The sequence below is a fragment of the Peromyscus eremicus genome, chromosome 16_21, assembly GCF_949786415.1.
Source record: "Peromyscus eremicus chromosome 16_21, PerEre_H2_v1, whole genome shotgun sequence".
In the NCBI taxonomy this organism is placed as follows: domain Eukaryota; kingdom Metazoa; phylum Chordata; class Mammalia; order Rodentia; family Cricetidae; genus Peromyscus; species Peromyscus eremicus.
This window is the reverse complement of record NC_081432.1, coordinates 9,677,255-9,691,074: the sequence shown is the minus strand read 5'-3', so window position 1 is coordinate 9,691,074 and position 13,820 is coordinate 9,677,255. Positions and strand designations below refer to the sequence as shown.

The 13,820-nt window shown below is 53.9% G+C and overlaps 1 protein-coding gene across 2 annotated transcripts; it reads left to right on the top strand.

Annotated features, from left to right (window-relative positions):
- The first annotated feature begins 282 nt into the window (after positions 1 to 282).
- Pofut2 (protein O-fucosyltransferase 2) lies at positions 283 to 13,056 on the top strand. 2 transcript variants are annotated; one of them, XR_009383453.1, is made up of 9 exons: positions 283 to 431; positions 1,565 to 1,815; positions 3,387 to 3,531; positions 4,252 to 4,362; positions 7,649 to 7,715; positions 8,574 to 8,699; positions 10,221 to 10,401; positions 10,543 to 10,661; positions 11,991 to 12,103. XR_009383453.1 is itself a non-coding variant. In XM_059281551.1 (9 exons), the coding sequence occupies exons 1-9, from the start codon at positions 301 to 303 to the stop codon at positions 12,142 to 12,144; spliced, it is 1,290 nt and encodes a 429-aa protein (XP_059137534.1). In that variant the 5' UTR covers positions 283 to 300; the 3' UTR covers positions 12,145 to 13,056. The 2 variants fall into 2 exon arrangements, 1 of the variants encoding a protein (XP_059137534.1); XM_059281551.1 differs by having other exon boundaries at positions 10,538 to 10,661; positions 11,991 to 13,056.
- Positions 13,057 to 13,820: the final 764 nt, after the last annotated feature.

Here is a 13,820-nt window from a genome sequence, read left to right as displayed (position 1 = left end):
ATGATGACTCTGCAACTCCGCCCGGCCGGGCCGCCGCGGTGCAGCTTTGCGAACGCGGGAAGACCGCAGCCAAGGACTGCGCGGGTAGCAGCACTGCGCTGGGGCCCCGCCCCTCCCCAAACCACACCCTCCCAGCCACGCCCACACCCACCCACTCACCCCAGGACGACGTGAGGCGCGTGCGCATGGTGGGCCTTGCCGCGTTGCCGTAGCTACTGGAGACGCGCGCTCCGCGGGGCAGCCAGGCGCGCTTCCGGGGGGCGGGGGTATGGTAGCCGGAAGTGCGTGGCCGCCGGGGCCATGGCGGCGCTCGGCGTCGTCTGCATGCTGCTGGCCGTGGGATTTTGGCGGCCGGTCTCGGCTTCAGGAGAGGAGTTCTGGCCTGGCCAGTCGGCGGCGGACATCCTGTCGGGGGCGGCGTCCCGCAGACGGTAAGCGTGTCCACGCCATGCCGGGCCGGGCATCTGGGACAGGGTCAGCAGTAGGGCGGGGGCAGCGGGGCCGGGGCTGCGCACGCAGACTGTATAAGTGAAGCTTGTTTGACGAAGGTCGCCCTGGCCTTGGTAAGGGTGTGAGCTGGCCGTCTACTTCCGAGAGATCTCTACCAGAAGGTCCAGGAGCGTAGGTGGAGCCCGGCTTTGGTCACGCTGGCTGGCCCACGGTCGGCTTGGGCGTCCTGCTCCGAGGCCCATCTTGAGCGCCAGCGGTAGGACAGAAGTTACTGTCGTCTTCCTCCGCGGCTGGTATTTCCCAAACTAGAGTAACCCAGGAGCGGTCCGGTGCAAGCAAAGCCAGTGACGGTGTGCGTGAAGCCTGCCTAGGATTGACTCTTGCTTTGGCGAGGGCCTAAAGTTTTAGAACCTACATCGTTATTTGACTTTCTCAAGTGTCATTAATGTACGGGGGAGTTTTTCCACCGGCCAACCAGACCTGTGATATCACAGTGGGCTTAATGCAAAACACCTGGAGAACCCAGGTATGGCCAGATTCAAAATAGATTTTCAAAAATTAAAAACATTACTACCGTCCTCTTCACTCTTTTAATTGTGAAGATGCTCATTCTTCATTTAAAATAATCTTTGTTAACATAATGAGATTGTTGTTCTTTTCAAGTGAATGAATGGATACTTCTAGCCTTAGCTTCCACACAGGAACTGTCAATAGGTCTAATTGATAAACCAGACCTGTCCAACCTGTGCCCATAGACCACACACATCTCAGGATAGCTATGAATGCAGCCCGCCATATTTATTGATGACAGCATCATGCCTCTTTGTCAAAGGTTTGGCATCCCTGAATAAACAACAGCCCTTTTTGGGCCTCAGTAATTGTTCAGAGTATGAAGGGGTCTTTGGACTAGACAGCCTGGAAATGGCTACGGTACTGATTCTCAGGCTTGGCCTCCGAGGTTCCACTGACATTGAGAATTGTCAGACAGTGCTTGTCTGCTGTTGGCCCTCGTGAGCTCTGCAGGTCATTGTCACATAGTAACTACCGTCTCTGGGAATGGGTGCTCGGTGAAGGGCCCTCACAACTCAAAGCCTGTGTCTTGCTCTCGGCTCAGGTACCTTCTGTATGATGTCAACCCCCCAGAAGGCTTCAATCTCCGCAGGGATGTCTATATCCGAGTTGCATCCTTGCTGAAGACACTGCTGAAGACTGAGGAGTGGGTGCTTGTCCTGCCCCCATGGGGCCGGCTGTACCACTGGCAAAGCCCTGACATCCATCAGGTCCGGATTCCCTGGTCCGAGTTTTTTGACCTTCCGAGTCTCAATAAAAACATCCCAGTCATTGAGTATGAACAGTTCATTGCAGGTGAGACCGGGCTTGAAGCTGGGAGGCTTTTCTGATGTAGACGTCCGGCGGCGTCCTGGCCCAGCCTGGCCGGCACTTTCCACTTAGCCCTGCTGTAGCGCTTGCTTCCATGGTTTCTCCAGGGAAGCAGGGCTGAACAGCCATGGCAGGTGTGGTCAGTGCTGATGAGAAAGCAGCGGAAAGGCCATCTTAGCTGGGAGATGCACACCTGCGTGGGTTGCACCACGCTGGTGAGGGATCTGTGAAGAGGCCTGTTGCTTGACTTCACCCTGCTCCCACTTGGTGAGAGGCATCAAGCTTTCCTGGGTACAGAGGTCTTTAGAGTTGACTGTGGCTTTGGTGGGAAGACAGATCCTTTCTTCTGCTGCGCTGGCTGGTACCAGTGGTGTGCATCAGATCCTTACTCCTCCGTGACCTCTGCCCCCTGCTCAGAACTGCTGCCTCAGGAGGATGTATTTCCAGGATGTGGTTCTCTCCCCAGATCTCATCACTATCAAACGTGTTCTGTGTTATAGTCAGTCCTGGGAACATGGGAGCGCAAGCGGTATTTTTTCTTTTTCATTCAGGCTGAAGATGCAAAGTCAGTAAATGCATGCTTAGAATATACCCTTTCCTAGCCCAGCTCCCAAACTTGTTTGTGGGTCCTGGAAAACAAGAGCTGGGATTGGCTTTTTAGGGTGCCAGACTCACCTAAGGTAGCCTGACCTTTGCCTGAGCCTCAGTCTCGAGTGCCCGGAGAAGCTGCCCATGCCTCTCTGTGGGGCAAGGGCAGTGATTTCTCATTGTGGGAAAGGTATAGTCGGGGCCCCTGCCATTTAGTATGGCATCTGGAGGCACAGGGCTGATTCTCCTTGCTGCCACTGAACCTCCGTCCCTCCAGCTGGACTAGGCCTGGGGAAGCCCACGGAAGATGGTACCTGTGCCATGGGTGCGGGACTACCAGGATAAAGCTGCTGGGACCAGCCCAGCGCTTGATGCATGATTGGTGTGAGGGGAGCTGTCCATCTTGGGCTTCAGGTCCATCAGCCATATGCAGGCCTCAGGCAGTGTGAATCTGAAGACATAGAGATTAATTTTTTGCCTCTTGCCATAACCGGGATCGTCTTCCAGACACACTCTTCTTGGTACTTTGGGTATGACTGGTGGTTCTGGTGATGGTAACAGGTAAGGGGAACACAAAACTTCCTGGGACTCCTCTCGCCGGGGGTTAATGGTGAAGTAGACATGATGATAGGACATGCTGCAGGTCTTGAGAGTGGGAACAAGCTTTGGAGGGGAACTTACCAGTTGGGTCAACCTACGCTGGGCGAACAGTCCAAGGCAGCAACAGGAGAAGGGGTGAAGTTTGGCCTGCTCCAGTGTGTTAGGGGACAGTGGGGAAAAGCGGGTGACAGAGAGGCCAAAGAGACCTCAGTGCGTCCCCTTCTGTCCCCCCAGGCCACATGCTCACACCATTGATTCCTTCGCTCTCTGCTTTGGAAGCTTTACCAAGCCTCATCCGTGTGTGGTGCACAGCTGTACATGCAGCTGTGGTCCCTGTCGTGTGGCACGTCCTCTGGGGTCTCTTTCAGAGTCCGGCGGGCCCTTTATCGACCAGGTGTATGTCCTGCAAGGTTACGCTGAGGGCTGGAAGGAGGGCACCTGGGAAGAGAAGGTGGACGAGCGGCCCTGCATTGACCCTCTGCTGTATTCACAGGACAAGCATGAGTATTACAGGTAGCACTGTGGTCCGGGCCCCACATGGTTCACAGAGACTGTCCCGAGGGGCCGCCCCCGAGCCCTGGTACATTCTGGTGTAGCTCACCTCATAGGGTCTTTAAAGAACCTCACTAAGATACCCTTACTTTTTTACTTTATTTTTGTGGTCTGGGGGTTGAACCTAGGGTCCTGTGCATGCTAAGCAGGCCCTCCACCATTTGAGCTACATCTCTCCAGTTCTTCTGTGTTCAAAGACAGCTCTCAGTGTGTATCTCAGTGCGGCCTCTGACTTCAAATCTTCCTGTATTAGCCTCCGAAGCACGGAGCGTATAGTCATGCACCATGCCCAGCTACCCACACCTTTTATGTACACTTGAGCTTGGCATGGGAATGGTGGTCTTAGCCCCAAAGTCCTGGCTGTCACTTAGCACCCTCCATGTGTGATGTACGAGAGTCTTCTTGGAAGAGGAGTTGTTTGGAGAACATGGCTTTCTGGCTGAGCCATGGCTTCTGTTACCTCCTTCTCCACTGCCCATCTCCTGTCAGTGACTGGGGAATGTTGAGTTCTGTGGATTTTCTCATAGTTCTTACAAGAACCTGGTTGTCCATAGTGCTAGCCTGTGAGCCGCAGAGTGAAGGGTTGGGGTCAGCAGGACTGTGCTTCTACGTCTGCACGCCCCTCATCTGTCCTGGGGGAGAGCATGCAGGCTGACAGACGGGCTGGGCTCTGTTTTCCAGAGGCTGGTTTTGGGGCTATGAGGAAACGCGTGGTCTGAATGTCTCCTGCCTGTCGGTCCAGGGCTCAGCTTCCATTGTAGCGCCTGTGCTTTTAAAGAACACGTCTGCTCGGTAAGTGCCCGGGCCCTCCACTGTGGTGGCTTTGTATGTCACCATCGTGATGCCTCACCAAGTCCCTCCCTGCACTCCAGCAGTCTGTGGGGTGCCCACCTCCACAGCCATGGGACTAGGCTGCAGGAGACTGTGTGTCCTGGAAGAAGAACCCTAGAGAGAATCCAGCCCGGGGTTGTCTGCTGTGCTCTGGCACTGTGGGTGTGAGAATGCTCTGCACTCTCCTGAACTTCTTGCTCAGTAAAGCCACTTTATCCTTACACTGTCATCCTCCTCCTGTGCCCTGAGTGGCAGCTGTGGACGGTGGAGGCAGGACACACTCGTGGCTTCCCTTTGCATTCCTCTTTGGGATGCCATGAGGATCCTAGGCTGGCTGGGAGTGTGTATGGGTGTGTGTGTGTGTGGAAAGGTGACGGTGTGTCCGGTGGAGGTAGCATGAACAGTGGAGGTTGTAGGGATCCGGGCCTTGGCTGGAAGGTGGCGTCTTCAGGGCTCGAGCACTGGGGCTTTGGAAGTAGTGCCTCGTGCTGTCTTCGTCCTTTCTCTCCTGAGGGTTGGGGGTCATAAGCACACCCTGTTTCTGGAATCAGGAGGTTACAGTAGGTGAGGGCAGCTGCTCCTCCTCTCCTTGGTAACAGGCATAAGGAAGGGGTCCACCCAGGAGTGGGGGGCGGGGCAGGCATGAGTCTGTGAGGAAGTGCCTGAGTGCCACGTCCCAGGAACGTGCTGCAGGCATCCTAGAGTCTCAAGCCCTGTCTGCCCCTTCAGTGCCCTCAGTGTGTCCAGCAGCTAGCTGTGAGCATTGTGCTAGTCAGGGCACTCTAGGCCACACTCCTCCTGTCAGGCTCCGTGTCTCCTCCAAGACTTCTGGAGCCTTTGGCCATGATTCTGTCCACAGAGTCCACTCGCTTAGCCTTGGCCTGGTCGGAGCAGCCAGCCACAGTGGGCTTGGACGCTGCAGCCTCCCTGCCACCGCTGAGCATGTTGTGACGGCCTCGGGTTCCATACGGAAGCAGATGCTCACCCGATGTGGTGGAGGGACCTGGCCCTCGTTTCATGCCTGGTGGGGTTCAGCATTAACGCTGTCTCAGGACCAGGCCTTATGTATTCCAGGGCCTGGATTTACAAACAAAACCCAACAGCCTGTTCCTGTGAGGTGCATGATGTTAGGGTCAGTTTCTCCTCTCATGTTGAGGGCCTAGAATAGAGCTGAGTCCAGAGAGGGACTGAGAATAGACGGCTGTGATTCAGGAGCAGTGGGAGGGGTGCTGTGTGGGCAGAGGAGGTAAGACTACCGCCCACTTTAGTACCAGAACACCCAACTCCAGGTGGGTCGATGACCTCCTGGGCAGGAGAACTGTAAGCTGTCAGAGCACAGCCCCAGGATCTTAGGGTGGGGATAGCTGCTAAGCAAGGTGTGGAAAACACTAGCCAATTAAATTATTGTAAAATCTAGAAGTCCGGCCAGTGTCCATTAAAAACTGAGGAGATGGACTACAGAGAAGGTGAGGCAGCAGCATATTTGATCAGGATGAGACTGTCCACACTGTCCCCGAATCAGCAGGTGCCTGGCAGGAAGCCCACAGGAAAATGAGCACAGGCAGCTTTGGGCAGAACAGGTATGCCCCACCCCCAGGTCCCCACCACAGGGAGGCAGGTAGCTGACTGGCACTGCCCTGGGCAGGAGAATCAGGTCACTCTGCTGAGGGCTTGACTTAAGCTTGTAGATCACAGATCTGTGGCACAGCAAAGCCGTCTATCCATCCTCTTCAGTAACACTGTCTGTCTGTCCGTCCTCACACCTGCCAGAGGCCTCCATGGCAACCCCAAGCCAACACCCTTCAGTGATAGACGGCTTAAGGGATGTGCTCAAGTCCAAACACTGCTCAGCTAAGACCCTCTATGCTGCTCGTTCAGCAACAGAGTATCATCGGGCTGTGAGACATTAGGTTCCATGTGTGCGGGGCTCAGTGCCAGGCATGTGCCAGGAGGTAGGCAGGAATGTATGTTGGGCAGTGATGCTAACCAGGCCTCTTGGGAAGTCCCTGGGGATGTAGGGGACCCGTGTCCTTTTGACCAGTTTGTCTAACTGTACTTGTGACGGCACACGTATCGCTGTCTATTTTATGATCAGAGGACAGTGCTGTTTGGAAGTCACAGGCAGCCACCGACTTTCCCATTTCCCTTTAGGAATGCCCTTCCGCCAGACTCCTCTTCACATGTGTGGCTACGTCTTAAACACAGGTGGATGCCATCTAGGCATTCTCCACATGGCTGCTTGTTCATGCCCTCACTTAGCTGAGCACCTTGGGCACTGTTAGGACGCATGGCCATCCCCACAGTTTTAGCCTCTGCACCAATCAAAGTGAGTTCATGGAATCAGCCCATCTTGGGGTTGGCTGGCTCCAGGTCTGAGCTGCTACAGACTGGAGCATTTTTGTAGAGAATCCTTTGTGCACACATTGAGGAAGTAGAAATGTAGGGTTGTGTCCAGAACTGAAATGGCTGTGGTGGGTGCAGTTTTCATTGGGGTCATCTGAGCCGTTGGTATAAAGCTGGTGCCCATGCAAAGCCCCAGACTCTGACATGGGAGAGTAAGGAGAAAGAGTCTATTGTCTGCTTGCTTGTTTCTGACTGGGAATCCTTTGAAATGTTAGTCTGTGAAGCCCCAAGTTTAAATATTTTACCCTTATTTTCTCTGTAAAATGGATATTTTTGCGCACCGGTAAATTTCCATGGCCTATTGTGGAACAGCCTGTTGTGGAAAGGCTTCTGGGTTTCTGCTCCACCCTGTGTCATCTCAGTGTCCTTAAGTCCTCTGGGTCCCAGTGTGAGTTTCAGTTTCCACGTTCCCCTTACAGCTGCAATCTGGTGAGAGGAAAGGCTTTGGTGACAGGCTCGCTTCCTCAGTCCCTGGTCCTGTCAGGGAAGATGGTAGTGTGAGCTTGAGACATGCAGACCCCCAGGGGTGGCCCTCTCCCTTTGTAACAGGAGCGAGCATGTTCTTGTGCCTTGTGGAACCTACAGCCACGTGCCTTGCTCTCCTGTGTGACAGGTAACAGGTCCTTGGCACACCCACCGGACTGGCAGTGTGTTCATTTAGTGCTAATGTCCTCTTTCCCCTGCTCACAGCTCTGCAGGGACTTGCTGGATGCTCCCATTTAGGGTCTCCAACAGACTCTCACTGTTGGGGCCCAAGGCTTTCCCGTTCTTGGAAAGTGCAAATATAAACATTTTAACTCTTAGATGGTTGAAATCTTTTATTTTTTCCTTTATTTAAATGCAGGTCTGTGATGTTGGACCGAGCTGAAAACCTGCTTCATGACCACTATGGAGGCAGAGAATACTGGGATGTGAGTACCTCACGGTGGCCTCTGCATGTGTTCATGTTTTGAAAACTTCACATTCAACAGCAACTTTGACCCTTGCTGACTGAAACCCCGGGCTGTGCAGTCATGGCTGTGAAGCAGGGAGCTGTCTGCTTTCACTGCAGAGCCTGGTGTGGTACTGAGTGACTCAAGGATGCTCTGCTGAGCCATGCTTCGTGCCGTAAACATGGTGGTCTTGCCGTGAGTGGCATGCAGCCCGTGACTTGTCCTCTCTGCACCTGTGGGTGGCGACACTCGTGACATTTCTCCTTTGGATTGGGGAAGGGGACACTTGTTGCAGTGAGTCCCAACACCATGAACCATTTCTGCTTGGAGGGGACACTGGCTGACCTGAGCCGGTGTCAGGCTGGGAACAGCAACTCTGCTCCTAAAGCACTTGGATTGCAACAGAGACAGAATCATCCAGTTCGGTTCAGTTTAGGAAAAATGAAGCCTGAATCAGGCAAACTATAAAGCCAGGAGCTGGGCAGACATGGAGGTAATGAGGCTGCATGGCCTTGCTGGCCAAGGGCAGATGGTGCAGGCCAGCCTTGCAGCCTAGACAGGCCCCGCTCTGGGCTGCCTGGGTGAGGGGGGCCCCTCCCTGAAGTGGCCCTACATGGGCCCGTCCCCATCTCTGTGGGTGACACCACTGCTGCCTGAGAGCTCAGGGATTAACTAGAGGCCCTGTAGTGGGCACAGAAGGACCCGGCTAGGAGGGCTGAGGAGCCTTGCCAGCGGCAGGCAGCCTGTGGAAAGGAGGGGCCGGTGCTGGATAGTGAAGTTGTGACTGCTCCTTCATCCGAAGGCCTCGTGACACTCAGCTCAGCCCTGTTCGTGCAGACGCGGCGCAGCATGGTATTTGCAAAGCACTTGCGGGCAGTGGGCGACGAGTTCAGGAGCCAGCACCTCAACTCCACGGATGCCGCCGATAAGATGGTCCCCGAGGAAGACTGGACGCGGATGAAGGTAGCTGTGCTGCTCTTGGCCGAGAAGGAACTAGGGATGGGCTCAGCTCTTAGGCTAGCATGCCTGTCCTGTGGCTATTATATTCCAGACGTGAGTGACACCCAGTATCTGACCTTCAGGAGAGCTGCAGGGCAAGCTCCTCTGAATCCTTGTCTTGATGCAGAGTTATGGACAGGACTTATACAGATTTCTCCTTATTGAAGTGGGAACATTATTGTTAACATAAAATAGGAGATATATATATTATAAGTCTGCAGATTCTGCCCAGCATGGTGGCACATGTCTATGGCCCCCGTCTTCAGAGGTGGAAGCAGGAAGGCTGTGGGCTCCAGGCCAGCCTGGGCTAAGTAGAGAGACCTTGTCTCAAATAAAAATATTAAAAAAAAGGAAAAGAAGGAAGTTGGCGGGAGGCGGGGGGCACCCTAAGCAGAAGTAGGCATTGAAAGATGAGTCGTCAGCCTTTTCTGTGGCCTCCACTCAGCAGAAAAGAAGCAGGCCAGCCCGCCTGTCCCAGAGCTCCTGTAGTGGGTTGGTTTTGCTCTCTTGGCGCTTTTGGGGGGACCCGCCACCCAGCTCCCAATTAAATCGCACACTGAGGCTTATTCTTAATTATAAATGCCCAGCCTTAGCTTGGCTTATTTGTAGCCAGTTTTTCTTAATTTTAAATGATCCCATTTATCTTTTTGCCTCTGGGCTTTTTCTTTTTCTTACTTCTGTATATCTTACTTTCATTCTTACTCTGTGGCTGGCTGTGCGGCTGGCCCCTAGCATCTTCTCCTTTTTTCCTTGTTCTTTCTTCTTTTCTTGTTCCTAGATCCTCGTCTTCTCCCAGATTTCTCCTTTTATTCTCTCTGCCTGCCAGCCCCGCCTATTTTTTCTCCTGCCTCGCTATTAGCTGTTCAGCTCTTTATTAGCTCATCAGGTGTTTTAAACAGGCAAAGTAACACAGCTTCACAGACTTAAACAAATGCAACATAAAAGAATGCAACACACCTTTGCATCATTAGAAAAATGTTCCATGGTGCAAACAAACGTAACACGTCTTAAAATAATAGTCTACAACAAGCTCCTTCAGTCCTTTGGTCCTGTGTTGTCCTTTCCTTGCTGTATGTGTCCTTTCCCCTCAAAGCTGTGTTTCCTGTGTCATTTTTTCTTTGACTGGCATGGTTGGCACCTCCTCTGTGTCGTCAGTGGATGTTAGGACTCCACCGTACCTGTTTGGCCTGTGGGTGGTCTGTGCTTAGGTGGTCTTGCCTAGAAGAAAGTATTAAATAGCTTTTTTTTTTTTTTTCATTTTTTTTTTTCCTAGTGGTTCATTTATGGTTTTTATTTTGCTCAGATAAAGCATTTGTGATGATTGATTCCTTCGTGGTCTTACCGAGACATCCATTTCCACCAGGAGATTCTATGTGAGACTCAGTTAGGCTGGAGGGATACTTGCGAGGACATGTTTGTCCCTCTGCTTCCCAAGACACCAGGTGAACTCTCCTCATCTTTTCCCCACATCCCTGCCTTTCGTAGGTCAAACTGGGCTCAGCGCTCGGCGGCCCCTACCTCGGAGTCCACCTGAGAAGAAAGGATTTCATCTGGGGCCACAGAGAGGACGTGCCCAGCCTGGAGGGTGCCGTGAAGAAGATCCGCAGCCTCATGAAGACTCACCAGCTGGACAAGGTGTTCGTGGCCACAGATGCCATCAGGAAGGGTAGGCAGTTCTAAGCCTGTGCTTTGCTAGGCCTCTTACCGCCGTTGGATGCTGGGCAGGTGTAGGCCTTCATGATGACCCTCCACAGTGCACCTGTTCATTCTGGGGGGTCAGCAGCCTCTCCTTTGCCTCGCAGAGCAGGAAGAACTGAGGAAGCTACTTCCAGAAATGGTGAGGTTTGAGCCCACTTGGGAGGAGCTGGAGCTGTACAAGGACGGAGGTGTGGCCATCATCGATCAGTGGATCTGCGCTCATGCCAGGTGCCTGCCCAGCTTGCCCGGGGGGCTCTCGCTCCTTTCAGGGGTCCCTGTTGCCCCAGTACTCAGCAGTTGAGCAGGTGGCTGTAGCCGTCCATTTTCTCCACCCCCTTTTGCTTCGTTACTCTCTAAACTGTAACACCCAGCCCAGTGTCTCCTTGGCTCCTATGAACAGTGGGTCTGGACCCTTCAGGTCTTTCCTGCACACATTCTCCTTGGGGTGTACCAAGACCCCCTTCTGCTCCTGTCTGCCTGAGGGATGTCGCCTGCCCAGGCTGCGTGGCCTCCTTGGCATGTTTGTGCTGCTGAAGCCACACAGAGCTGCCTGCAGCCCAAGGCCTCTGTCTCAGCGCTCTGGGAGACCGTGAGGGCTGCTGGCTCTGCAGCCCTCCTCTGTACGTCAGTGCAGGCCCCTCCGGGTGGGCTCAGATTCGAATGCCCCGAGGAGAATGGGAATCAAGGCAGAATGTGTGCCTTTCCTTGTGGCTCCAGATGCGGAGGTGCTCGGAGCGTGCACACTTAGTGCAGGAAGGCTAGTGTGTGCCCATCTTGTCCTGCTGCTTTTCTCTCCGTGACCGCTGCTTTCCTGCTGTGTGCTGGCCTCTGCGGTTCCCGCTGACACCGTCCCAGCACCAGGGGTAGGCAGGTGAGGGCCTCGTTCTTGATCTCTGGGGACTAGCTGCTCTCCCCTGGCAGGCATGGCTTGTGCAGTGTGCATGACGGGGAGCCAGGCCATTCTGTCTCTTTCCCTGTCAGTGCTCTCAGGAGGCTCTGAGCTTGCCCCTTCTCTCTGCCTGGGGTGCTTCCCACGATCCACTAGACACAAGCTGTGTCTCAGGAACTGACCGCAATTCCCAGCTCAGAAGGCACTTCATACAGCTGATTGTCATCAGCGCAGCGCACCCGATACTTGCCTCCACAGGTGGGGTGCACCTAAGGCCCCAGAGTTCCAGGATAGTCATGTAATGTAGCACTCCAGAACTTCTCTTGGATCAGTTGGTCACTAGGTGCCATCAGAGGGCCAGGCTACAGGAGTCAGGGCTGGCGGCATCTCGCTGTCACCCCAGAATCTGAAGGACCCTGGAAAAGGGGCTCCCTTAGCTATGACAGCATGTATGGAGAGTCCCTGCCACTGCCAGTGTGTCAGGATGGACGCAGAGTTCTTGGTGTTTGTTGTATAGCAAAGTGGAGGTCTCTGTCTGTAGTGGAGAGATACACGGGTGTCTGCAAGGCAGAGTGGGTGCTGAAGCATGGGATGACCCATGCGGGTGCGTGCGTGTGTGTGACTAATAAATCCAGTTTGGTCCCAGGTAACCTCTCGTTACTCTGCAGGTTTTTTATTGGCACCTCAGTCTCCACATTTTCTTTTCGGATTCATGAAGAGAGAGAGATTTTGGGGTTGGACCCCAAGACTACATACAACCGGTTTTGTGGAGACCAGGAGAAAGCATGTGAGCAGCCCACACACTGGAAGATTGCTTACTGAGGCCCACCTCTCCACCACCTGCCAGTCACTCGGTCACAGGGTCCCAGAGGAGGCCTCCACTTGGGTGTCAACACACCTAAAGCCCGTGTTCTTTTGTGTTCACGGGCCGACATCTACCTGTGTAGGCTCCGCCCCCTTCAGGATTCACAATTGTGTCTTCTTTCAGGACTTGAGAACCCGTGTCCCCATCACAGATGTCCCATGTGTGCTAGTCCAGAAATGTGAGGGACATTTATAAGCCCTGACAGGCCCTTCAGCCACATCCTGAGCAAGTTGAGGATGGCCAGTGAGTGGCAACACCCTCGGGTGTGGATGCTGGCTCCTGAGATGTTGGTATAACTGTCTACCGAGGTTGACTCACACATGCCCAGTGTGAGCAGATGCCAGGTTTTGCCTCACCCTCCATCTCCCTGGTACCCCAGCTAATTTCCTCCTGCAGTGGACGGCTTGGGCACTGTTCTCACCAGCACGCTGGGACCTTGAGGACAGCCCTTGAGTGCCAGGGACTCCCTCACCTCACATGGGTCCCCAGGCTCGTTGCACTCAGCTGAGACACAGACTTGAGAAGTGACAGAAGTGACCTTCGAAAGGCCACATCTGAGACACACACTGCTTTGTGAAACCCCTTCCTAGGCCTCATGCTGCAGCACAGGAGGCAGGGTCAGCACAGCCTGGACCAGGGCACTCTCCTCGGGTCCTCGACCTCATCAGTACAGCCCCTTCCCCAGTGCCGTGCACTGAGCAGCCCCCACTCAGCTACTGCCCAGGTCTCCTTCCCAAGCACCGAGGTAGACCCTGAGCACAGACAAGGTCTTGTGGCTCACTCAGCTCACCAGGTAGAATCATGTATTTATTCTTTTCCATTTGTACATCCAAGTGTATTAATAAAATACTTTTTCAAGAAAGCTATAATCACAGAAATGGTGCCTTTTAAGTACTTTGCTTCCTTAGCTCAGGAGCTGCGCCATGTAGACGACAACTGTGCCTTTTGGGAGAATGAGGGCCTGCTCACCTGGCAGTGTGCAATGTAGACCCTTGTTGATCTGTAGAAGACAAACTAGCCAGGTGTGAGAGGACAGAGCAGTGTGTCCTGGTACCTGGGGTTTGGATCTGGCCATGGGGACCTTGTCACTGTCCACCACAACCCGGTTCTCTTTGTTGGACTGTTTGATAGGACTGTTGGGGAAAGCATTCTCCAACTATAGAAAATCTGAAGATCCCATCTTCTGGACTCCAAGGAGATGGCAGTACAGCCTTCGTGGGCTTCCTGCTGTCTAAAGGGGTGGCTAGTTCATGTGCTGGGGCCATCATGGGCTTCCTGCTGTCTAAAGGGGTGGCTAGTTCATATGCTGCGGCCTTCGTGGGCTTCCTGCTGTCTAAAGGGGTGGCTAGTTCTCCTGGGGCCTTCGTGGGCTTCCTGCTGTCTAAAGGGGTGGCTAGTTCATGTGCTGCGGCCATCGTGGGCTTTCTGCTGTCTAAAGGGGTGGCTAGTTCATGTGCTGCGGCCTTCGTGGGCTTCCTGCTGTCTAAAGGGGTGGCTAGTTCATGTGCTGCGGCCATCGTGGGCTTTCTGCTGTTTAAAGGGGTGGCTAGTTCATGTGCTGCGGCCATCGTGGGCTTTCTGCTGTTTAAAGGGGTGGCTAGCTCATCTGCTGGAAACAGAGGCAGCAGCAGCA

Coding starts and splice junctions, on each gene's coding strand:
- Pofut2 (XM_059281551.1), top strand. CDS start 301: ATGGCGGCGCTCGGCGTCGTCTGCATGCTGCTGGCCGTGGGATTTTGG. Junction 3,532..4,251: donor GACAAGCATGAGTATTACAG/GTAGCACTGTGG, acceptor TCTGTTTTCCAG/AGGCTGGTTTTGGGGCTATG. Junction 10,402..10,537: donor CACAGATGCCATCAGGAAGG/GTAGGCAGTTCT, acceptor TTTGCCTCGCAG/AGCAGGAAGAACTGAGGAAG.